Source organism: Bos javanicus, chromosome 1 (assembly GCF_032452875.1).
Source record: "Bos javanicus breed banteng chromosome 1, ARS-OSU_banteng_1.0, whole genome shotgun sequence".
NCBI lineage: Eukaryota > Metazoa > Chordata > Mammalia > Artiodactyla > Bovidae > Bos > Bos javanicus.
In genome coordinates, this window is record NC_083868.1 from 54,396,540 (window position 1) to 54,423,192 (window position 26,653).

Sequence of the window (26,653 nt, forward strand, 5' to 3'; positions counted from 1 at the left end):
CATGCAAATTTTTGGAAGAGCTTTTTATTCAGAGAATGTAATTTCAAAACCACAGTGAAATCCAAAGATGTCCTATAAAAAGTGACCGCTGTATGATAGTAGAAGTATATGCAAGAATTGGTTTGGCAACTATACATGAGTTCAAGTGGAAAGTGGCATATGAACTCTCAGGTGAGGCATGTGGGTATCTAACCCTTCCCCTTGCATTGGGAGCTCAGGGTATTAATCACTAGACCACCAGGTGAGTCCCTCTTGTGTTTCTTAACAATAAGATATAAGTGAGTTTCAATCCAGTATAGATAAAAAAGATAATTTTAGTAGTTTTGAGAATCAGAATATATCAAAAAATGTTGCCAGTGAAGTAATATTTAATCAGGGCTTTTGAGGAAGAGCAGAAGGAAGTTCTGACATTCATTTTCATTAGAGCTAATGATCTTGAGACAGAGAAAATCCTGCCCAGTCTCTGTGAGCCTCTTATATAACCCTCCTCAGTGTTATAAATTCCCCTCATGTCCTCTTTGTCATCCGTCACAAGAAAAAAAGAGGACCTCCTTAATGTATTATGTATATAGAATATATACTGAGGTCTCAGTATACAAATCCTAGGAGTACAGACGTGTGACAGACACCATTTCCTCTCTGATCGCCAAACCCTTTTGCTTTGAGGTAAAATTTACAGTAAAATGCACAAATCTTAAGTGTCCTATTGGGTAAGTTCTGAAAAATGGTAGTCAACTCCCTAGTCAAGACAGAAAATACTTGCATCACCAAAGAAGTCTCTCTTTGCCCCTTCCAGGCAATGACCACTCCCACCCTATGCATTAGTTGAATAAAGAGAAGTGTCATTTTTCACTTTGGGTAGGTGGACTGTAGATGATGAAAAGAGTTATGGAGGAAGAACACTGGGCGTCAACACACCAGAGTTTTTCCTGTCCAAGAGGTAATTCATAGCAATTACTTTCCAAAAGAATACAGACAGCAATTACTTTCCAAAAGAATATAACTCAACAGCAATTACTTTCCAAAATCTATATTTTAAAATATAGATTTCTAAGTTGCAATCTGTCTCCTTTCCTAATTCACTTCAAACCTTTTCATTCATCATTCATTGAATCAACATTTATTGAGCACCGACTATGTGTTCGGTGGTTCTAGGAGGTTGTTGTGATACCCACATGCACAAACAAAATTGACAAATCTTTTTATACTGTTGGGGAAGACACACAAATTATAAATTAGAGGAGATAAGTATTATGGAAAAGGGGGCATGGGGTATAAGGCACTTTAGGAAGGCCTTGGAAGTCATTACAAGGACTTTGGTTTTCCCTCTGAATCAACAGGATCCAAGAGAGGGTTTTGAGCATTGTTATGATCCAACATATTTCAGAAGGATCGTTTCACATACACAATGGAGTATTTTATTTTTCAGAGTCTATAATCAACTTTATTTTAATATAATCTAAACACATATCATTTAGAAAATACCAAGAAAAATTTATGTACAAGAGTTGATGCTATCACATTTGGACAAAGCTGGCAAGTTCCTGCTACGAGCATATCCCAGGAGATAACACTGAAGAAACCTAATATATTGGAGTAGATTTTGTGGCATTTGGCCCACAGTTTGATAGCCCTCAGGGTTAACCTGAAGTTGTCAATGTTTGATACTAGATGTAAAACATCTCGTAAAACCATTTCATTGATTTGCAATAAAATCAGAACCCTGCAATCATTAAGACTTCTTATACATATCTAAATTTTTAAGCAGACTGTCATGTTTTAAGTCTAAATTTCCTGGAATAGTCTGCAGTGCTAATCTTGCAAACAAAATATCAATCTCTATTCCATCAAACAGTTTGGTAACTTGGTACAAATGCCTCTTCAACAGCTCTTAAATCTTTTACTTCTCCCTATAATTTCAACTTATCATAGAATGAGGTGAAAAAGTCACTTCAATCAATATGTCTTGGTGCAACACACAATGCATCAATATTGGCAGTTTTTTGTATGTACACCTAATCTGTAAGATCCAGAGGTAAACATTTTCCCATCAGCATGTTCAATTAGAGATTGTGGAAGATTATTGCTTTCACTGATTTCTCGTATCCAGTCTTTTACCAGGTTAATATTCCCAAAATTAAAATCCTGCACTGAAGTTCCTCTTTCTCTTCAAAAATCCCAAAGGGCTTCAGAGTCTCCACTAGTTTCTGTGTAAGTAGGCAGTTAGTCTCCTTGGGGGCTGCTAAGCAGAAGGGAGAAGCAATGCCATAGTGCTTCTGTGGCGGGTGTTTGCTGTGATCCCTGCTTTGTAACTGGAAACAGCTTTGTCTCAGCAGCGGCACTGCCCAGTCATACTCCACCCCGCTTGCCTGCAACGGCAGCCAGGCATACTCTGGGCAGGATCCACTGATGTGGGAAGGAGGGGCCTTGGCTGCCTCAGTCCTGGTCCAACCTCACTCCTGCTCTGGCCTAGAGTATTTTATTTTAAAATAAAAGTTTTAAGTTTAAAATTTTCTAGTTGCCTTTTTACTAGAGGCACTATAATGTATCATTCAATCTGGAACACTTAAAAAATTATATATAACTCACATATACATAAAATATAGACAACTTAAGTGCATAGGTTGTGAATATTTACATATGGATGGATGCATCTAAGTAGCTGACACCCAAATGATGGTAAGCTCACCTAATTACGCTGAGACAAGAGGCATAATCAGGACTGATTACTTCCTTGTGAATAGATTCTTTGGGGCAAGAATATTGTCAGTGATACATTGTATCATGTCAGGAAACACATTTTTGCTTGTACCATGCCTGGTGATGATAAAGTTGAATACCTTAACCAGATACATCTGGTTAAGGTGTATATGACCAAATTTCGACTGTTGCCTATAAGACCCATTTTGTTCAATGTAGAGATTTACCTGAGGCATTTTCAAGCAAATTAATTCCACTCAGTGACTTAGTATTTTTAAAATGTCCCCATCTCTATCCTCTGCTCCCTTAGGGCTGGGCATCTTTGGAGAGACAGTCACTTCTGCTTCTGTTTCCCATCAGTTCACAGGCTTTTTTTTTTCATGCAGCCTTCTAAGCAGGCTGTGCACTCCGGGAGCAGGAAGCATGGAGAGTGGAGCAGCCCAGAGTTCAGCTGTCTAAAGTCACCGTGGAGTTGATTGTAGTCACTTCTCTATCATTAATTATAATCATAGCTGTACACTTTTACTGGCATTATGATCTCACTGCAGGCTTTTTGTTAATACTTTATTCCTATAAAGTAAATGAAATGTTTTAGAATTGAGAGGAAATAGCAAGTTAAATTCTTGAAAAGAACCAAGAAACCCACCACGAAATCCCAATAAAATCTCCCTTAAACTTTAGGACCATGTGTGGAAAGCATGTGGCCATGTCATCAAGGAATGACAATATTCAAGTTATATTATTCTCTAATATGTTCTTGTCCTGTGCAGCTCATGGGCAGGAGAGGCCCCACAGGGAACTTAAACCATTTGCCCAGTGGCCCAAGAATGTAACTAAAAGGCTACCCAAAGTGATCTCCATTGTATTCAACTTGCTTGACAAAAGATTGTGGCAGGAAAGAGGATAGCTGAAATGGGAAAAGATGAGTAGTGCACACTCACATACTTCCTCCTGTGGGACATGGTATTTGTGCTGGGGCCTGAAGGCTGGCACTTCTGGCTGTGGATGGGGAGAGTCTAGCTGGAGACTCTTCCCCCCACCACCTGAGGCTTCAATTTTCCAAGTGCCCTAGACCTCCGGCGTTCAATCATGATGATACCAAATGTGGGCCCCCAGCAGACCAACAGAGAACTTGGGATGAAGCCCAGAATGGTTTTCTACACAACTGTGGGGTGAGGAGATGGATCCCTAGGAACCAAGTCTGGGCTGAATCAGCCCCTCTATCTAGAAGGATGGATCTCTTGCTATCCTCCTCCTCCATAGGCCCCTCTCCTAAGCTAAGCCCAGAAGCACACTTTGCCCTCTTCAGCAGAAAACACGACAGTTTCCTCTGAGCATCCTGCTACTCCCCCATTTGTGCCTTTCAGAAAATACTTCCAATTGTAGCCTCTACTTCTCTCCTCCCCTTATTCAACCCACACCAAATCATCTACATTCTCTACTGCTTTCAATATTCTCCAATCTATTATGTTATCTGTATCTTCTTCAGCTTCATTTGATATGACACTGCTGTTCCTTGAAGCTGTCTTCAGCCCCAATGCAGCTCTTACCCTTATTAGTGTTTAAGTATAATTACCAAATAATTATCTAGTAGCCAGGTTTCTTCTTTGGCACCTATAGAAGGTGCTAGGCCCTTTAAACATGAGAAACTGAATTATCCCACATGATTTTTCTAATAGATCTTGTATCCTACTCTCTTCAGAAGTATAAGCCTCAGTTCATTTACTTGCTTAAAACTTTTCAGTGGCCCATCATCCAGGGATGGTCTGAAGCTTATTTTCCATGACATTCTATCACTACTGGCAATTTCTTTATCCTAAGTCCTTTCACAACCTTGGCATTGGTCCCTACACTGAAAAATGATCTTACATCCTCCTTTACATCTAGATAATTCTTCCTTTAAATTAAGAAACTTCCTGTTTGATCACAATCATCACATGGTGATACAGTTGTTTACACAGCAGTTATCCCCATTATACTGTAGGCCACTTAAATGAAGGACGTTTTAGCTAGTCATTATTTCTGTGTAGTACATATGCCTGGGATATAGTAATTATACAGTGGTTACTGCCTCAAAGTTATGGGTCTCCAGGTAGATGCATTAAGCCTTGACATCAAAATGTCCTTTTTCCTAGGAATATACTTTCCTAGCGAGAATTTCTGTGAAACTCTTTACTGACAACTTGTGCTTGAAATGCAGGGCTAATTGAGATAAATATGTATCTCTTTTCTCCCTCCAACTAAAAACCGGATGCCCACATTCAGTGTGTAGAAAAGTACCAGGTAATTACCTGTGTACACACTCAGGGCACAGCATATTGTCCTCCAGGTGTGGGGGTGGAAAGTCACCAGATGGTATCAGGAAGAATGCAGACACCCTCCTTCGTTTTCCAGGCACCCAGGCCTGCCCAGCATGAAACTGTAAACGAACCCAGCCTTCTGTGTTAGCTGGGAGACTTCTCCCGTGGACCACACACCACTGGACCTCTGGAGAAGGAAAAGAGAGGCAAGTATGAGCACAGCAAGACCCAGTCCTAATGTTTGCGTCTGCACCATGGCCTTTGATTCAACTGTCTTTCTCAAGTGCCAGCTCTCAGATACTAACACTGAACACCTACTTATTCCACTCTGTTCCTCTTAGAAAATTATGTAAAAACATTCAATTTTTTAAAAGAAATTAAGAATTTCCTGTTAATTTTTTTTTTTTTAAAGAAACAAATAATACAGTTGGATGTATAGAGGCAAGTGGGTAGATGACAGTGTGTTCCGGGGTAGGGGTGGGGTCAAACCTTACCTCTGCCCATCTGGGATCCTAACAAAAACATTAACAAGGGAAAAACAGTTGATGAATTCATGCAGCACACACAGTTCAGGGAAAAAAAGCAAAAACTAGCTCAAAATGGCAGCTTAGAATATTCCATCTTATATAACACCTTCCGACAAAGAATAATACATTTGTAAAGAAATGACAGGACAAAGGGAAGCAGTTTTAGGCTCCCACGGGTGGCAAACAGTGGGAAGGTAAATATAGGAGAGGAAACTAATGGATGAGGTATGTTTGCAGGTTACTCTGGATAAATCTGTCTCCAGCAAAAAGAACATAGATATCCTGCGTTTAGGCTAGAAAAGGAGAGCCTTTTCTGGGTTTGCTGCTTCTTAATTGCCTTCAGCTCAAGATTTTTATGGCAAAGAGCATTCATTCTGGTTTCCTTCAATAGAAACATTAAGCCAGATTAGGTCTGGGAAGGCCCAGTTCAGGGGTCTCATATCTTAAAAAAAATTTTTTTGTTTAATAGAGAGGGGTATCTTACACATCTGAAGCAAAGTCCTGGAATAACACCCCACTGTGTGCAAAAGACAGTGGGCAGGATATGGTTCCAGGCTTTGCTCCTGAGGGGCAAGGGAGGTCACCAGGGGATAAGGGTCTCAACAGACATTTTAATGGCTAACCAGTACATGGTCTTCATTAATTTTATCTCCTTGATACAAGAGCCTCTTGATGAAAGTGAAAGAGGAGAGTGAAAAAGTTGGCTTAAAGCTCAACATTCAGAAAACTAAGATCATGGTATCCGGTCCCATCACTTCATGGGAAATAGATGGAGAAACAGTGGAAACAGTGGCTGACTTTAGTTTTTGGGCTCCAAAATCACTGTAGATGGAGACTGCAGCCATGAAATTAAAACATGCTTACTTCTTGGAAAGTTATGACCAACCTAGATCAGATCAAATCAGATCAGTCGCTCAGTCGTGTCCAACTCTTTGCGACCCCATGAATCGCAGCATGCCAGGCCTCCCTGTCCATCACTAGCTCTTGGAGTTCACTCAGACTCATGTCCATCGAGTCAGTGGTGCCATCCAGCCATCTCATCCTCTGTCGTCCCCTTCTCCTCCTGCCCCCAATCCCTCTTTTCCATCAGAGTCTTTTCCAATGAGTCAACTCTTCACATGAGGTGGCCAAAGTACTGGAGTTTCAGCTTTAGCATCATTCCTTCCAAAGAAATCCCAGGGCTGATCTCCTTTAGAATGGACTGGTTGGATCTCCTTGCAGTCCAAGGGACTCTCAAGAGTCTTCTCCAACACTACAGTTCAAAAGCATCAATTCTTCGGCACTCAGCCTTCTTCACAGTCCAACTCTCACATCCATACATGACCACAGGAAAACCATAGCCTTGACTAGCTGTACCTTTGTTGGCAAAGTCACGTCTCTGCTTTTGAATATGCTATCTAGGTTGGTCATAACTTACTTTCCTTCCAAGGAGTAAGCGTCTTTTAATTTCATGGCTGCAGTCACCATTTGCAGTGATTTTGGAGCCCAGAAAAATAGTCTGACACTGTCTCCACTGTTTCCCCATCTATTTCCCACGAAGTGATGGGACCGTATGCCATGATCTTCGTTTTCTGAATGTTGAGCTTTAAGCCAATTTTTCACTCTCCATTTAAAAGCAGAGATATTACTTTGCCAACAAAGGTCCGTCTATTCAAGGCTATGGTTTTTCCAGTAGTCATGTATGGATGTGAGAGTTGGACTGTGAAGAAGGCTGAGCGCCGAAGAATTGATGCTTTTGAACTGTGGTATTGGAGAAGACTCTTGAGAGTCCCTTGGACTGCAAGGAGATCCAACCAGTCCATCCTAAGGGAAATCAGTCCTGAGTGTTCATTGAAAGTACTGATGTTGAGGCTGAACTCCAATACTTTGGCTACCTGATGCTAAGAGCTGACTCATTTGAAAAAATCCCGATGCTAGGAAAGATTGAAGGCAGGAGAAGGGGCTGACAGAGGATGAGATGGTTGAATGGCATCACGGACTCAATAGGCATGAGTTTGAGTAAACTCTGGGAGTTGATGATGATCAGGGAGGCCTGGGGTGCTGCAGTCTGTGGAGTCGCAAAGAGTCGGACATGACTGAGCGACTAAACTGAACTGAATTCTATTCCTGTAACTCTTACCAAAACATCATGAAATAGGTATATTATTATTAACCTACTTTACCCAGAGCAACCTGGGAACTAGAGATACAGGGCTTTAGCTCAGGCAGTTGATTTTAGAGCCTGCTTTTACTTTTGTAATTCTTTAAAGGGGGAAAAAATTAAGCCAGATTGCTGTCTTCTTCTGATGACTTCATTAATTTAGAACAGTGTTTCTCAAAGTGTGGTCCCCAGATTAGCAGTGCCTGGGAAATTGTTGGAAATGTAAATTCCCAGGCCCTATCAAGACCTGAATCAGAAAAATCTGTGGCTGGGTGTAAGGAATCACCATGCCTTCAGGTGATATTGATAATATTCTGAAGTTAGTCAGTGGCTAATATCAATTAAGCTTCTTTTCCCACCTAAGCCAGAACCTGTTCTTAAAATGAGCTTACTGGGACTTCCCTGGTGGCACCGTGGGTAGGAACCTGCCTGCCAATGCAGGGGACACTGGTTGTATCCTTGGTACGGGAAGATTTTACATGCCGTGGAGCAACTAAGCCTGGGTGCCACAACTCCTAAGTCCGAGTGCTGTAACTACTGAAGCTGGCTCGCCTAGAAGCCTGTGCCCCGCAAGAGAAGGCTCCGCAATGAGAAGCCCACCCACTGCAACCAAGAGTACTGTCCAGTCCCTGTGACTGGAGAAAGCCCATGTTCAGCAATGACGACCCAGTGTAACCGCAAAGAAATATATAAATATATACATTTTAATAATGAGCTCACCACAAGTCTCTTGCGATCGCACTGACTCCGTCTTCACGGCCCTGGCTGTCATTCTGCTCCAGGCGGCAAACACAGCTTCCGAGTTGGGGGCAGAAGTTGATACAACTGCCTCAAGAGGCGGAGGAGCTCCCTCAAGGGCAGGCGGCCCCCGTGCAGGAGGAGCAGCCCCTTCAGAAGACGTTCTCTCAACAGAGCATTCCAGTGGTAGTTCCCCCTTTTCTATCTTTATCCTTTTCGATAGTGACAGGATCCTGGCCTCCTGTGCTGTGGCAGGAATGTTCTACAAAGAGGATTTAAAAGATGAAAGGCTATTCTTCTACTCACCTTTTGATGCTAAAATAAGTAATTAGGATGAGAACTAAATCTTCTCCTGAGCCACATTCCCTACAAATTACTCACTTTTTGATGAGGGTAAGCATATTCACAGAGTCGTTTATATCCATCTAGTTTCTAAGACAAGAGAAGAGTGAGTGAATAATCAGACTAAGGTTCATGGTCTTCCTCCCAAGAGCCTCATTCCCACTCTGGACTCTCACCGGGCCTTTGGTGCTCAGTTTTAACTGCTGGCACCAAGCACGAATGACGTCCCTATGGACCAGGTTGACAGGCGGCAGGACAGCAGGTAGAGGGGGGATGGGGATCTGCGTCGGTGTCTTTGGAGGTTTCACACAGTCACAACGCTGTGACATGTCTCCTGGACGGCAAGCTGAAGGGGAATGGGATAGAACGAGCAATAATTAACTTTAACGTGGACCTTTCGAATGTCAAAAGTACAATCACTTTTAGTTCTCAGTAGTCTAATCCCCACTGTGCAATTCAATGATTCACAAAAGACTACCTAACCTCCAAGGGTGTGCGTGTGCAGTCATGTCTGACTCTTTTGTGGCCCCATGGACTGTAGCTCGCCAGGGTCCTCTGTCCATGGGATTTCCCAGGCAAGAATACTGGAGTGGGTTGCCGTTTCCTCCTCCAGGGGATCTTCCTGACCCTCATCTCCTGCATTGGCAGGCAGACTCTTTACCACTGAGCCACCTGGAAAGCCGCAAACTCCAAGGGACAGAACCTCAAACCTAAGACTGACAATATTTCTGAATCCCTCAGTTTTCTTACTTCCTAAAACTCCCCACTACTTACACACACTTGCTCTTTTGTGAGAGCAATAAGCCACAGACTCTGAAGAGGTTGACCTAGAGACTACAGTTCTCTAGAGGTTGACCTAGAGAGTGCACTTCCAATTCCTGAGGGAATAATAGAAGTTTTTAGAACTGAGGTCATAAATACTCAATGATACCTTGCCCTCTCACCACAAGACAAAATAAACCACTCAGCAATGCTACACAACTACTAGGACCCATAACTCTTGCAGCCCACCCTAGCCAGGGCAGTGCTCCGGTTTCCTGATGCACCTCACATACTCTTACCATTCAAGGATTCGAAGGACACCCCTCCAGAATAGTCACAGCTATAGTGACAAGAAGTGTAGGTGGTTTACCTAATTATTCTGAGTAAATTACAACTGACCCTCCACCCTGACCTTGACCCAACTTAGCATAAAGTGAAGTTTCAAGGGTGGGATTTCAAATTTATACCCATCTGTACTCAGATCACTACACATTGAGCTCCTTATCTCCCAGCAGCAGAGTAGGAGAAACAATGCTCAGAACCAAGAGGTGAGACTTAAGCTAGGCTTTCGAAGTGTAGGATTTACAGAATACAGGATGAAAATTTCTTTCCTACTTTTTCAGACCCAACGAAACATGATTTGAGGAACTGTAGCTCTCTTACCTGTGCTGTTTTTTGTATCTCTTTTTCTTTTGGTTCCCTTTGCTGATTTTTTTGCTATCTCTGCTTCACCAGAAGTTCCCTGTCCCCTTTCAGCTTCTACTGATGTAAGTCTGCAACTCACACGTTCTTCAGATTTCTCTGTGGAGTTGTTCTGGGGACAGAGGAACCAGCCAGTCATTGTTTTGGGGTCCGACCCACTGTATCCACTGCCTGACTTCAGATACCTCACGTCCAAGGCACCAAGACAATCACTGAACTGTGTTAGCGATGTGGAATCCCTTCTGGACATCATCTTAATACTCAGGTTTATAAGAAAGGGAAGCAATGATGGGGAAATGGAAGGCTGATTTGAAAGTACGAGAAAAGGGGGATTCCATGGCTGTCCGGTGGTTAGGACTCTGTGCTTTCACTGCCAAGGGTCCAAGTTCAATCCCTGGTTGGGGAGTGGGGGAACTAAGATTCTGCAAGCCAATCAGCACAGCTCCCTCCCCCCAAAAAGAAAGAAAATATAAAACAAAAGACATAGAAGAAACTAGCCTCTGCTTTGGAGAAAACCCTAAGATCTCTCATCATATCCATTCTCCCTCACCTGGAAGGTTTTTTTCCCTATTCCCCTCCTTGACCTCTAACAGATAAACCTCTCCCCGTACTATTGCTCCAAGCTACTGTCACAAAACTCCTTTCCAACCTATTTACTCTGCCGGAAGGGCTATCACTCAACTCTACACACACCACCATCCCTTATATTCATATTCTTAAACTTTAATCCTCTTTCATAAGCTCACTTTAGGTGTTTTAAGTTCATCTAATAACTTTTACTTTATAGACCAATACAAATCAACTGACTCATTCCTACCACTTGATGTAGGTTTATATTCGCTTGTGTGCTTTGATCCATACCTGTTACTCCATTTGATTATGAGGGTAGAATTCCTTTCCCTTTTGTTGTAAGAAATACTGGTTAATTCAAAAGAAACAAGAGAACAGTAGGGATAAAACTGTTTGATACAAAGAAACTAACATCTATTGAGTCTATACCTTCTATCTGGTATTGTTCCACAGGACAACACTCCTTTTTTTTCTTTCAATTTTCAGATGCAGAAGTTGAGGCTCAGAGGTTACATAACTAAGGGCACACAGGTAAGCATTTAAGATAGAAATTAAACCACAAATCATTATTAAAAATCCAAATTTTGTTCCCAAATCTAAATCCTGTCACCTCAAAAATGGAAGTATGGGACAAATTAACATTTGTATGGCATCTTTACATCTCTATAGCAGGTTTACATTCATACTCAAATCTCACATTTGCGTAGCCTTTACACAAATGATTAACTTTGGGGCTACACAGAAGGGTTTTTTTTGGCCACACCAAGAGGTTAGTGGGATCTTAGTTCCCCAACCAAGGATCAAACCCTGGCCCCAAGAAAGATGCTGAGTCTTAACCACTGGACCGCCAGAAAATTATCTGCTTACAAAAGTCTTAATTAAAATTGGGAGGGCAAAAATGACCTGGTTCTGGGAAAGAGAGCTGGAGAATGCTCAAGTTTCTCTGGCAGAGTAGCTCAATTTTTCTAGACAAGCCCCACAGCCTCTCCAACTTTAATTGCTGTCTGCAGTGCTCCTCTGTATGTCTGGTTTCTGACTGTCCCTTGGTCCTAAAGACTCAGGGAAACAGTGAATGCAGATCCAGCGACTTTGGTTTCAAACCTGTGTCTATAGAAGGGAAACTAAAAGATCTCATCCAATACACCAGGCAACGATCATATCAAGGAGTTTCTTTTTTTAACAAGAGAAGGAAATTCTTAATTTAAGAATCAAGGCACTTTCTTTTCTCCTCAAAAAGAAGTGAGGGAATTCTAAGGGATTCCAATTCTTAAGGCACCTTCTTTTCTTCTCAAAAGAGAGAGTAAGTGTGCCCGACAATGATTCACAAAGACAGACAAAAGCAAACCCATTCAGATTGTACTTACCTCCTTGTTTCTGCTCTCCATGCTCAGAAAGGTCAAGGCTGATAAAATGAAGACTCTCCTTACTTCTGAAATGGCTCCGGCCCAAGATTGCTCTTTTAAAAGTCTCCTCCTCCTTCCGCCACCCATAAGCACTTTCCTTTTTCTCCTCCCCTCTGTCCCTCCCCCATAACATGTGAAAGCTAAGCTTGCCTGCTTTCTTATTCATGAGTGACTATTGTATGATTGAATACATTCGAAGCCCTTTCCTGTGAGTTTTTTTAACATTATCATTGAGGGTGTGGTTCCGGAGACTTTGGGAAGTTGAAAGCTCCTTCAGAAAAATTCCAAGGGAACACTTAGAATTCCAACTCTAGGAGTTGGACTCGGCTCAGAGTTTAAAGCGTCTGCCTCCAATGCGGGAGACTCGGGTTCGATCCCTGGGTTGGGAAGATCCGCTGGAGAAGGAAATGGGTAACCCATTCCAGTATTCTTGCCTGGAGAATCCCATATACAGAGGAGCCTGGTGGGCTACAGTCCACGGGCTCGCAAAGAGCTGGACACAACTGAGCGACTTCACTCACTTCACTAGCTACTAAACAACAGTATACATTTACTATTTAAGGTTTATACTTAAAGTGGGCTTCCCTGGTGGCTCAGATGGTAAACAATCTGCCCACAATGCGGGAGACCCGAGGTTAGATTCCTGGGTCCGGAAGATCCCCCAGAGAAGGAAATGGCAACCCACTCCAGCATTTTTGCCTGGAGAATCCCATGGACAGAGGAACCTGGTGGACTATAGTCCCTGGGGTTGCAAAGAGTCAGACACAACTGAGTGAGTAACTCTGAAGTACTTGATTGAATCACCTTCATTTTTCCCAGTGTAACTGAAGGTAATGTTTCTGAGTTCTAAAGTAGGAGATACCTAATCCTGGGCAAGATACAGTCTGTAATTTGTGTGTTAATAAATGGAGTGTGTGTTGAGATTATAATTTAGAAATTCTTAGGCCAACCACTATTTGGGGGAAACACAATTCTGAAAGAATTCACCAACCACTAAAAAAAAAAAAAAAGGATATCTTATGTCCTACAATAAGGAGGATTAGAATAAGTTAAAATTTTTGATCATAATTAAAATTAATACTACTGAGTTCTTGAATGAAGCAAAAAGCCAAATAACTTTCTCATATTAATATATATTATATACATAATATATATATTACATATATATAATCCAAGCAAATAGACATTCAATTATGATGCTTGAAAAGGAGGAGCATTTGGCAGCCTGTGATAGGGGTTTAGACTTCATTAAGAAACTCAGGAAAGTAGATCTAAAGGACCAGGTGAGCTTACCTAACTGAATACAGGAAGGTGGGGAGGGACCAGCCCAACCCTGTTCTGAGGAGGAAAGTGTAAACTGAGTCTGGACAGTGTGGCCTTTTCATATGTGGGCTAAAAGCAATAGAAAGTTAACGAAAAATTAAAGATGGTGGTGGGGATGAATGGGAGCGGGTGGGCTCTGATGAGCGTTATTTTAAAGATTTCTCTAGGACATCCCTGGTTGTACAGTGGATAAGAATCTGCCTATCAATATGAAGGACACAGATTCAGTCCCATGTCCAGGAAGATTCCACCTGCCACGGGGGAAGTAAGCCTGTGAAACACAACTATTCAGCCCCCACTCTAGAGGCTGTGCACTGCAACAAGAGAAGCCTGTGCTCTGTGATTGGAGAGTTGCCCCTGCTCACTACAACCAGAGAAAGCCCAAACAACAAGCAACAAAGACCTGGTGCAGCCAAAAAATTTTTTTAATTTAATTTAATTAAAGAAAATAAAAGAACAATCTCTCAACTGCAGTGAGGAGAAAGAAGTGGAGATGTGTTGAAACGGAAGACAGAGAGACCTGAATATTTCTGCCAGGTTTTCTTTTCTCTTTGTTTTTGTATTTTCTCTTCCTCCCCAAATTTTGATTGAATAAAGTAAGCTGAGTTAATGAAGCCTATAGTAGTTTACCTGGAGGCAATGAATCTTAAAAAGTCATTAATCTGCATAAACAGAAGACAAAACAGGATTATATCATACACAACCACCATTTCACATTTGATGAGATAGAGATTTTGTGGGAGGTGTGACTGTGGAGGCTGGTTGGAGAACTTGTTTGAATCTCTCTGCACTGTGTATTCACAGAAATGGTCTATTCAAAGTTAGGCTTATTTAAGATTTATTGTTGTTGTTGAGTCACTAAGTCGTGTTTCACTCTTTGGGACACTGTAGGCTGTAGCCTGCTGGGCTCCTTTCTCCATGGGATTTCCCAGGCAAGAATACTGGAGCAGGTTGCCATTCCATTCTCCAGGAGATATTCCTGACCCAGGAATGGAACCTGAATCTCCTGCTTGGCAGGTGGATTCTTTAGTGCTGAGCCACAGGGAAGCCTCATTTAAAATTACATGTAATTCAATTCATATCCAGAATGATTTTTACCAGTTTAATTATTCAATTATGACACAATTTATGACAATCTACCTTTTAAATAGTATCTCTCATAGTGGGAAATTATTGCTCTTTATGGGGTTATTTTATTTTAAGAAACAGGCTAGTCATTTAGAAATAAATCTAGACAGTAAAGTAGGCCATCAGGTTTGTTAGTAACTTTGGTTAAAAAAGGGAAAAACTGGGGACTTTCCTGGTGGCACAGGAGACAGAAATCCTCCTGAAAATGCAGGGGACACTGGTCTCATCTCTGGTCCAGGAAGATTCCACATGCCATGATGCAGCTAAGTCCCTGAGCCACAACTACCGAGCCCTCGCCTAGAACCATAAGAGAAGCCACTGCAATGGGAAGCCCGCGCACCACAACAAAGAGTCGCCCCACTCACCACAACTAGAGAAAGCCTGCGTGCAGCAATGAAGACGGAGCACAGACAAAAGTAAATAAATCTTTTGTAAGGAAAAAATTGGAGGTAGCTGGTAGAGCTGATATCATGAAGTGGAAAAAAAAATCTGTCTCTTTATAATCTCCATCCCAACTTCCTTCCTCCCTGTCTTCCTTCCTTCATTTGTTAGGCACAAGGAAAATTATGACCAACTTAGACAGCATATTAAAAAGCAGAGACATTACTTTGCCAACAAAGGTCTGTCTAGTCAAGGCTATGGTTTTCCCAGTGGTATGTATGGATGTGAGAGTTGGACTATAAAGAAAGCTGAGTGCAGAAGAATTGATGCTTTTGAACTGTGGTGTTGGAGAAGACTCTTGAGAGTCCCTTGGACTACAAGGAGATCCAACTGGTCCATCCTAAGGGAAATTGGTCCTGGGTGTTCATTGGAAGGACTGATGTTAAAGCTGAAACTCCAGTACTTTGGCTAACCTGATGTGAAGTGCTGACTCACTTGAAAAGACCCTAATTTTGGGAAAGATTGAAGGCAGGAGGAGAAGGGGATGACAGAGGAGGAGATGGTTAGATGGCATCACCGACTCAATGGACATGAGTTTGAGTGAACTCCGGGAGTTGGTGATGGACAGGGAGGCCTGGCGTGCTGCAGTTCATGGGGTTGCAAAGAGTCGGACATGACTGAGGGACCGAACTGAACTGAGCTGAACTGAAAAAGAAGGTAGTTTAGGTTCTTTCTTTACAGTAGAAGTTCCCCAAATATAAGCAAACATAGTGGCATGAATTACATACCTAGTTTTCTTTGATATCCACTTTAAAGGACAGGACATGCTAATTGGGGCAGATTTACCAGGAAGCCACTGAAGTTTAGGTTCTAGGTACTTGACTTGCACTGGCTCATCCCAATTCCTGTGAAGGCTCTAGCAGTTGTGCACTCATAATTTTATATCATTTTTCTTAAAGAGGGAACTCCACAGTTGTACAAATTTTAGGTGATTCACAAATTCTGAACCGTTTGCACAAAACAATAGCATTCTTGACAATCACATCTAGTGTGTTCTCCTTTGCTTCCCCTTCCCAGCTTCCCTTCTCTCCTTCCAGTTAACTGCTCCAGGAGAATCATTACTTGCTTATTAGGTTTCTAGCTTCTGATCTTTCTGTAGATACTAAATGCCAAAGTCATTGTGAAATTACTTTGAAATTTAGTATACATCCGAAATTGATAACGCTTTGGGGCTGACAAATTGCAAAAAGCAGCCACTCAGGTGGGCCAATTAAGAAAAAAGTTGCCACTTTCTCCAGGCTGATGCAGCTCTGAGTGAGGCCACAGGGCTTGGCAAGAGCCCCCTGAGCTTTATTCCAGCTTCAATTCACATCCTTTCTCTGTAGCTCCTGTGTGAAGGTCAAAGCCTGTACTATGTACTTTTACCCTGCAGTTCTGTGTACCTGGTTATTTCTTCCCGCCACCCCCCCCCCCCCGACAGTGTGTGGCATATGGGATCTTAGTTCCCTGACCAAGGATGGAACCTGTGCCCCCTACAGTGGAAGTGTAGGTTCTTAACTAAATGGACAGCCAGGAAAGTCCCCCTGGTTTATTTAAAATATGTTACTGAGGACATCTTCAAATGCTTTTTGAAGCCAAAATAAATTTTATCCATCAATACTCTAGAGATTCATCAGTGCTGTGGAGGATACTAATGTTTCCCAAAGGCTGTTCTTCACCAAGCCAACTGATAGTGTTTGTAGATTGATGAGTGTTGATTTACCAAGTCTTTGTATGTTACTGGGGAAGAGTGGCAACGGTGAGCCTACAGGCCTTAATGAACCAATTTCAACTGAAAGCAGGGTAATACCTGGTTCCATAGTAGTCTTTATGATCATACAAACTCACCTAGATACAGTGACCTTCTTCAAAGCAAAGGAAGGAGAGTACAAAGATTTGGACCAGATATGGTGACTAAAACTATGATAGGGAAGAACCTGTTGTAGTCTACTAAAAATTAGTCACTAAAAGGGTGCTGCCCGTAAGCTTAAATTATACATGATGGCACATCTCTGGGAACCCAGCTCTAGGTAATGACCCTTAAGCTAAAATACCTTTGTGTAAGCTCACAGGAAACATCCTAAACAGGCCCACCTATGAATGAATGCAGAGAGGCAGAAATTAACACTTCCCCTCTGGAGGCTGAGCAGGTAATGACTGACTTTACTCCCTCCCCTTTTAGCATAAAAGAGACTGGAATTCACACTGTGAGGGGTGTGAGGGATCTTAGTTCTGGGACCAGGGATCGAACCCATACCTCCTGCAGTGGAAGTGCAGAGTCTTAACTACTGGACTGCCAGGGAACATGGTTCTTTGGAGTAGGAATTCACCAGCCTCTCAGTCTGCTGACTTTTCAAATAACGTCACTATTTCTTGTCCCAACAACTCGTCTCTCAATTTATTGGTGTGTTGTGCGGTGAGTAGTATGAACTTGAACTCGATAATGAGACCATTCCTCCAGTTTCCAGTGTGAGAGACAAATCCCTATTCCTCCTCCTCATTCCCCACCAAGTCCTGTTGGGTCCATCTCCTCAATGTTTCACAGTGCTGCTACTCCTCATCTTCATCCTCCCAGCTACCATTGTGCTCAGGATTTCATTTCTTCTCCCCTGAAGCACTGTATAGCCTCCTTTTTGCTCTCCTTATCTTTATTCAGTCTCCCCTTTCTAAACCATCCTCCACACAAGGCTTACTATAGAAGGCTGTGCTGTCCACCTCCAGGAGACATAGGCCTGAATGGTGTCCCCTGGAGTCCTTTCAGTTCTAGAGTTCTAGTGACACAGGGAATAGGAAGTATGGCTACATGAATTTTTTTTTTTAACCTCAGCAACTGTCCCGAAGAATTTAGGAGTGATATTTTGTATAAAAGCAGACTTAATTTAATTCTGTGGCATGTATGCATTTTTTCTCAGAAGCCTTAACTACTTTTAAATATAATTCACTCTCTTTGACTTTAAATGTTACCCAGCTCTGAAATACAGTGGCTTTTATAAGAATTGCTTTCCTCCTGAGCTAAAAGCATAATCATGCATAGAACAGGAAGAGTAACTTAAATGAGAATGATTACTAAATAACTGCAACCTCAAAGAGAAGATAGGTAATAACATTTTGCATTCAGATAAGCCTGCCTTTCATCTAAGTATCTCAAAGGAAGGTGGGTAGCTGATGCTGTGTTACGGTTGAAAATTACAACTGTGCAATTTCCTTATCCCTGAGTGTTTCCCTTCTCAAATATGATACTGAGTTGAAGCATCTCTAGAATTCAGTGTGTATTGGTTTTGAACACAGGTTTCTTTCTTCTCCCCTCTAACATCAACCCAAGGTGTGAAGACATCGATGGAGCACTACCTGCCTTTGCTGCATTGAAGCATTTGCTATCATGGAGAAAAACATAATGAGAAGTGATGGATGGACATTTTTCTGAGCTGTTCTAAAGTTCTGATGGAAAAATACGGGGATGAAGATGGACATAAAACATTTTTTTGCTCCCTAGAATCTATTTAATCACAATGCTAACACTTCAAGAACTCATAGGAGAGCTGGCCTGTACACTCTGCAGGAGCAAAAGATTTACAGGATGTGCTCAGTGACATAGATAGAAATTATGCCTATTAGAGCCCTGAACTGAACTACTAAGAGCTTTCGGCATATTGATAGTAGATCTAGAAATTTCCAGAAATACATTGCAACTGATCCTCTTTATACACTTTCTTTTGTGAGTTTGTAACCTTGTATTGTTTTGGTGACTTGAAAATGTTCATCTAGTACCTGACTATGCTCAGTCACTTCAATCGTGTCCAACTCTTTGTGAGACTATGTACTGTGTAGCCCACCAGACTCCTCTGTCCATGGGATTTCCCAGGCAAGAATACTGGAGTGGGTTGCCATACCCTCCTCCAGGGGATCTTCCCAACACAGGGATGGAACCTAAGTCAGCTGTATCTCCTGCGTTGCAGGCAGATTCTTTATGGCTGAGCCACTGGGAAAGCCCAGTACATGTCTATTGCTGTTGCTGTGTAGTTGTTTGGTCATGTCTGGCTCTTTGCAACCCTATGGACAGCAGTGTGCCAGGCCTCCTTGTCCCCTACCATCTCCTAGATTTTGCTCAAACTTTTGTCCATTGAGTCTGTGATGCCATCCAACTGTCTTATCCTCTGCTGCCCCCTTCTCCTCCTCCCTTCAATCTTTCCCAACATCAAGGTCTTTTAAAATGAGTTGGCTCTTTGCATCAGGTGACCAAAGTACTGGAGTTCCAGCTTCAGCATCAGTCCTTTCAATGAATATTGAGAGTTGATTTCCTTTATGATTGACTGATTTGATCTCCTTGCAGTCCAAGGGACTCTCAAGAATCTTCTCCAGCACCACAGTTCAGAAGCATCAGTTCCTTGGTGCTCACCCTTCTTTTTGGTCCAATTTTCACATCTGTACTTGACTACTGGAAAAACCGTAGCTTTGACTATACGGACCTTTGTCAGCAAAGTGATATCTCTGCTTTTTGATATGCTGTCTAGGTTGGTCATATAGCTTTACCCCAAGAAGCAAGCATCTTTTAATTTCATGGCTTCAGTCACCATCTGCAGTGATTTGGAGCCCAAGAAAATAAAGTCTGTCACTGTTTCCATTTCTTCCCCATTTGCCTTGAAATGATGGGACTGGATGCCATGATCTTCATTTTTTGAATGTTGAGTTTTAAGCAGCTTTTTCACTCCCCTCTTTCACCTTCATCACGAGGCTCTTTAGTTCCTCTTCATTTTCTGCAATTAGGATGGTATTACCTGCATATCTGATGTTACTGATATTTCTCCTAGCAGTCTTGATTCCAGCTTGTGCTTCATCCAGCCCAGCATTTCCCATGATGTACTCTGCATATAAGCTAAATAAGCAGGGTGACAATATACAGCCTTGATGTACTCCTTTCCCAATTTGGAACCAGTCTGTTGTTCCATGTCCAGTTCTAACTGTTGCTGCTTGACCTGTGTACAGGCTTTTCTGTAAGGTGGTCTGATATTCCCATCTCTTTAAGAAATTTCCACAATTTATTGTGTTCCACACAGTCATGAACAGTATCTGTCTATATGTGAATTCATTTTTGATTCCTGACAAAATATAAGTTAAGCAGCAAGCCTCTAAATCTCTAAATAAATTTTTAAAAAACAAGAACATTTTTGAAGGTTAATAACTCATAGAAAAAATAATATAAGCAAAAATAAACAGTATAATTTTCCTCAAATAATGAAAATGTTCATGATAAAAGACCAGGTGTTACCATTAATGAAATAAAATTCAAATTTTATGGCAATATGAAAAAAACTTAAGCATAACATTTTTGTCTGTCTGTTCAGACCTCTTCTCTCACCTTTGGTGTATACTGTGCATCCGCATTCACCAAACCTCCTTAAGAGATAACATTCCTTCTTAATCTCATCAAGGGTCACAGCTCTTCAGGAGATAACCTTCCTTCTTAATCTTGTAAAGGGCCACAATGACCCATGACCCACTACTGGCTTTGTATGTGTAGATCTGGATTGTGCAAGCTGCAAATAATATATTATTTAATGTACAGCCATCTGTCTCAAAAACTTACAATTGGCTTTGGCCTCTAGAGTGGAACAGTTCTTAGAGGTTTCTTTGGGGCTGTCCCTAGGTTATAATCTTCTTTTTGGCTCCACTAATTTTTTTGTGGCCACCATAAAGAAAAGCAAGAGATCCAACTTTCACATTCTCAAAGAGCCTCACATTTAAATGTTTGAAAGATCTCCAAAAGAGGCTATCCAATTAGCCAGAGATGTACTATCTGTAGTAAAAGAAAATAAATCAGTTGTGTGTATTTGGTCTTCATTCTCCTTTTTTTATCCAGAGCTTCTAAAACTGTTGAAATTTCTGAATTGGTAGAGCAGTAAAGGCATCTTTTCTTATGTTAAGGAGGTGACTTTTGGAAAGTACTTAGGGGCGGGGGTTGGTTGCCAAGGGAACCAACTGGAGATTTAGAGGACTGAAACTTCCTGTATCTCCCTCCACTCTCACCTGACTTCTAGGGAGGGGAAAGGGAGTGGAGATTGAATTTTTCACCAATAGCCACGGATTTAGTCAAGTGTGCCTAATGAAGCCTCGATAAAATCCCCAAAAGTGTAGGGTTCAGAGAGCTTCAGGGTTGGTGGATTTGTGCGGCGCTGGGGGAGTGACGCCCTTGGAGAAGACATGGAAACTTGTACCTCCTCCCCGTACCTTGCTCTAGGCCCCCCTTCCATCTGGCTGTTCCTGAGTTATATCCTTTTATAATAAACCAGTGATCTAGTAAGTAAAATGTTTCTCTGAGTCCTGTGAGCTGCTGTCATACATTAATGGAACACAAGGGGGTGATTGCTGTAACCTCCGATCTCTAGCTGGTTGGTCAGAAGTAAGGGTGATAGCCTGACCTTGTGACTGACATCTGAAGTAGGGGTCAGGGGGAGTCTTGAGGGACTGTGGGATCCGAAACTCTCTCTGGTAACATAGTATCAGAATTGAGTTGAATTGTAGGACACCCCAGCTGGTTTCAGGGAATAGCTTGTTGATGTGGGAAACAACTCCACCTGCACCCCCACTCCCCTATGGTTGGAAATGGCTGCAGAAAATTTGCATGTGGGCATGCTCAGTCACTTCAGTCATGGCCAACTCTTTGCGACCTTATGGACTGTAGCCTACCAGGCTCCTCAGTTCATGGTATTCTCCAGGCAAGAACACTGGGGTGGGTTGCCATTTCCTCCTGCAGGGGAGCTTTCCAGGGATCAAACTTGAGTCTCCAGCATTACAGGTGGATTGGGCCACCTGGGAAGCCCCCTTATACAATATAATGTTCAATAAAGTAACTACTAGCCATGGGCACAATAAAGGATAGAAATGGTATGGACCTAACAGAAGCAGAAGATATTAAGAAGAGGTGGCAAGAATACACGAAGAACTATTCAAAAAAGATCTTCACAACCCAGATAATCACGATGGTGTGATCACTCACCTAGAGCCAGACATCCTGGAATTCGAAGTCAAATGGGCCTTAGGAAGCATCACTACAAACAAAGCTGGTGGAGGTGATGGAATTCCAGTTGAGCTATTTCAATTCCTAAAAGATGATGCTGTGAAAGTGCTGCACTCAATATGCCAGCAAATTTGGAAAACTCAGCAGTGGCCACAAACTGGAAAAGGTCAGTTTTCATTCCAATCCCAAAGAAAGGATGTGCCAAACAATGCTTAAACTACCACATAATTGCACTCATCTCACATGCTAGTATAGTAATGCTCAAAATTCTCCAAGCCAGGCTTCAACAGTACATGAACCATGAGCTTCCATATGTTCAAGCTGGATTTAGAAAAGGCAGAGGAACCAGAGATCAAATTGCCAGCATCCATTAGATCATCAAAAAAGCAAGAGAGTTCTAGAAAAACATCTACTTCTGCTTAATTGACTATGCCAAAGCCTTTGACTGTGTGGATCACAAAAAACTGTGGAAAATTCTGAAAGACATGGGAATACCAGGCCGCCTGACCTGTGTCCTGAGAAATCTGTATGCAAGTCAAGAAGCAATAGTTAGAACTGGACATGGAACTACAGACTGGTTCCAAATCGGGAAAGGAGTACATCAAGGCTGTATTTTGTCACCCTGCTTATTTAACTTATATGCAGAGTACATCATGGGAAATGCTGGGCTGGATGAAGCATAAGCTGGGATCAAGATTGCCAGGAAAAATATCAATAACCTCAGATATGCAAATGACACCACCCTTACAGCAGAAAGTGAAGAAGACCTAAAAAGCCTCTAGATGAAATTGAAAGTGGAGAGTGAAAAAGTTGGCTTAAAACTCAGCATTCAGAAAATCAAGATCATGGCATCTGGTCCCATCTCTTCATGGCAAATAGATGAGGAAACAGTGGAAACAGTGGCTGACTTTATTTTCTTAGGCTCCCAAATCACTGGAGATGGTGACTGCAGCCATGAAATTAAAAGATGCTTGCTCCTTGGAAGAAAAGCTATGACCAACATAGCATGTCAAAAAGCAGAGACATTACTTTGCCAACAAAGGTCTGTCTAGTCAAAGCTATGGTTTTTTCCAGTAGTCATGTATGGGTAGGAGAGTTGAACTATAAAGAAAGCTGAGTGCCAAAGAATTGATGCTTTTGAACTGTGGTGTTGGAGAAGATTCTTGAGGGTCCCTTGGACTGCAAGGAGATCCAACCAGTCCATTCTGAAGATCAGCCCTGGGATTTCTTTGGAAGGAATGATGCTAAAGCTGAAACTCCAGTACTTTGTCCACCTCATGCGAAGAGTTGACTCATTGGAACAGACTCTGATGCTGGGAGGGATTGGGGGCAGGAGGAGAAGGGGACGACAGAGGATGAGATGGCTGAATGGCATCACTGACTCGATGGACGTGAGTCTGAGGGGAGTTGGTGATGGACAGGGAGGCCTGGCCTGCTGCGATTCATGGGGTCACAAAGAGTCAGACACGACTGAGCGACTGATCTGATCTGATCTGAAAGGCAATTTTCAGACAAATATTGGCCCTTTAAACATTAGAGAGTAGCCAACTTGAAATTCAAAAAAATGTAAAAAAAGTCTGTAAACTTCAAAATAATAACCTGATTTGAAATGGATACAAATGCAGAGAGGCAGTGCGGTCATGTCCTGTTATAAACCAGAGTGGGTAGAGAAAAAGAATATGTCAGTTCTTCAATTTATTTACAGTTGTCCAAAGGAGAGAGAAACTCCAGATATTGGACATAAACATTCTTGATACTACAGTGAAGCAGATATTGTGAATATTAAATCGTTTCTGCTTCCCTCGGTAAATTTATTAGTGAAGCCAGGGGTCAATTCTAACAAACATTTGGTGACTGTTTATGGGTCAGCACTGATGGGAATTTAATGATGAGCACAGCTGTGTTACTTAGAAAGGTATGATGGGAATTGCGCTTTATGAAAATTACTCTGGTAAGGAAGGAGTGTGGGATTTTTACAGGGACCATGAAGACCAGAATGAAGTGGTTGTTGGTGGAACTGGAGAGACAAGGAAGATTATGTGATACATGATGAGGTAAAATCCCATGGGAACCTATTCAGTTCAGTTCAATTGAGTCGCTCAGTCATGTCTGATTCTTTGTGACCCCATGAATTGCAGCACTCCAGGCCTCCCTGTCCATCACCAACTCCCAGAGTTCACTCAGACTCATGTCCATCGAGTTGGTGATGCTATCCAGCCATCTCATCCTCTGTTGTCCCCTTCTCCTCCTGCCCCCAATCTCTCCCAGCATCAGTGTCTTTTCCAATGAGTCAACTCTTCGCATGAGGTGGCCAAAGTACTGGAGTTTCACCTTTAGCGTCAATCCTTCCAATGAACACCCAGGACTGATTTCCTTTAGAATGGACTGGTTGGATCTCCTTGCAGTCCAAGGGGCTCTCAAGAGTCTTCTCCAACACCACAGTTCAAAGGCATCAATTCTTCAGCGCTCAGCCTTCTTCATAGTCCAACTCTCATACATGACCAGTGGAAAAACCATAGCCTTGACTAGACAGACCTTTGTTGACAAAGTAATGTCTCTGCTTTTGAATATGCTATCTAGGTTGGTCATAACTTTCCTTCCAAGGAGTAAGAGTCTTTTAATTTCATGGGTGCAATCACCATCTGCAGTAATTTTGGAACTTATTGGGGGATTGAAATTAGTTACAAAAATATTGGGAGATTGAATATTGTGGAATATTGGGGCACTAAAATTATTTATGGAGAAGGAAATGGCAACCCACTCCAGTATCCTTGCATGGAAAATATAAAAGTGAGGTTTAAATATGGTACCAGGAAAATGGTGGTATGATTAACACCATGTTTGAACCAAAGACAGCATAGAAGGGAGATGTGTCATGGACTTTAAAGATTGAAGCACAGGGACTTCCCTCGTAGTTCAGTAGCTAAGACTCCTCAATCTCAATGCAAGGGGCCTGGGTTCAATCCCTGCTTGGGGAACTGGATCCCATGTGCTTCAACTAAGACCAAGTGCAGCCAAATAAATAAATAAGTAGATTGTAGCACTTAGCAACCATTGATAGGTGCTATTTCCTGCCATGACCCACCTGACATATAATAAATCCAAAGGTATGTAATCAAGTATTTGTCAGGCTTTGGTTAAGATTCCAAGGACAGCATAGAGCATAGAATCATAATGTATCTTTCTTTGTTAAAGAAAAGTGAAAATTTTGGAGTTCATTTAGTGGTCCAAAGTAAAACCAGTGTGATAAAAATGTCCTAGTTAATTATCTGACAAATTGCTTCACCCCATTTAATTCTTCCCTCCTTGCCTTTTGCAGATCTGGCAGGACTCTTATTCTATAGTATAATGATTTGCTAGATTAGGATTTCATAGATTAACAGGACTCTGCATTATTTAACTTTGTATTGTCAACCTTTGTCTAAGAGCCTTGCACACAAATATTGGCTAAGTAATGAATAAATGACTGAATGGATGAGCAAACAAATCTTCCAGGGCTTGGTTTAGTCCTCATTGCTACTGAGACTATGTTTGGGTGTCTGGCCACATTGACTCAAATTGCTCTCCAGTTAGTATTGATGTATAGTACGTGTGACTAGTCAGGTCCTTGGTTAGTAAGTCATGGTGATAGTGGTGGTGGTATGAGCTTAGGGGAGGGTAACATGGCGATGAGCATAGGGAAAACAGGATAGAAGATATAGGTATATTTATTTTTAATGCCCTTCTAGTATTCTGATCAAAATTTGAGTTTCCTTTTCTTAATTCTTAAATAGGTAATAGGTACCAGGAACTGCATTAAGCATGGGGATAAAAATACAAGGAGCAAGTCCTGGAGTGCAAAGTATTCCATCCATGGGGGATGTGCCATTCTTTGATGGCTCCAGTTGGCATGCCCAGTTAATCTTTGCTAGCCTTCTTGCTTTACAGTGCAATATGATACTCCATATTTATCTTATACTGCATGATTTCTTTTTGAAAGATTTTCTCTTGCCTCAAAAAATGCATAATAAAATTTATCATACCTAAAAATATTTTCAACAACCTTCTATTTCATAGGGAGAATGTTTCAGCCTTAGTAAAAATTAACATTAGGGCTTTACTAGTTGTAAGATCCACATTTACTTTCCTTTAATTTAATGGCATCTTGATAGTTGTCCATAAGATTCAGCAAAGTTACAATGGTAGTATTTAATGTTTTAAAGCAAGTGTCTTTCTCAGTGATTCTGATACATAGTATCTGTTGGATTTGATGATGATCTCAAGTAATATATTGGTTAAAAAACAGACTTTAAATGTACATGTTCTTTAAAGAACTGAGCTTGCTTTGGGAAGCAGTTTTTTTCCCAGCCACTGCCAAACAAAGCAGCAGTTACAAATGAACTCTAACTTCCTTCACCCTTATCATTGTCTGTTTGAGAAATAAATATATTACATTCTCTAACATGAAAACTGGATGCTTGTTTTTATATTCATATGAATACTGTTTCTACTTTAAAGTCATACAAGAAAAAAAAAAAAGAACTAAAACAATATTTGCCAAACCCTGAGATGAGCACATTGAAATCGTAGGCAATAACAAAACA

At 41.6% G+C, this 26,653-nt stretch overlaps 1 protein-coding gene and 1 pseudogene across 1 annotated transcript; both read right to left on the reverse strand.

Annotated features, from left to right (window-relative positions):
- Positions 1-1,370: 1,370 nt before the first annotated feature.
- On the reverse strand, positions 1,371-2,936 carry LOC133256097 (poly(A) polymerase alpha-like; annotated as a pseudogene).
- A 2,043-nt stretch (positions 2,937-4,979) lies between these two features.
- On the reverse strand, positions 4,980-9,400 carry DPPA4 (developmental pluripotency associated 4). Its single transcript, XM_061388826.1, has 4 exons — positions 8,924-9,400; positions 8,787-8,837; positions 8,388-8,667; positions 4,980-5,187 (listed from the first exon to the last, which is right to left on the reverse strand). Exons 1-4 carry the CDS (start codon positions 9,074-9,076, stop codon positions 4,988-4,990), a joined length of 684 nt encoding a protein of 227 aa, XP_061244810.1. The 5' UTR covers positions 9,077-9,400; the 3' UTR covers positions 4,980-4,987.
- Between the last annotated feature and the right edge of the window lie 17,253 nt (positions 9,401-26,653).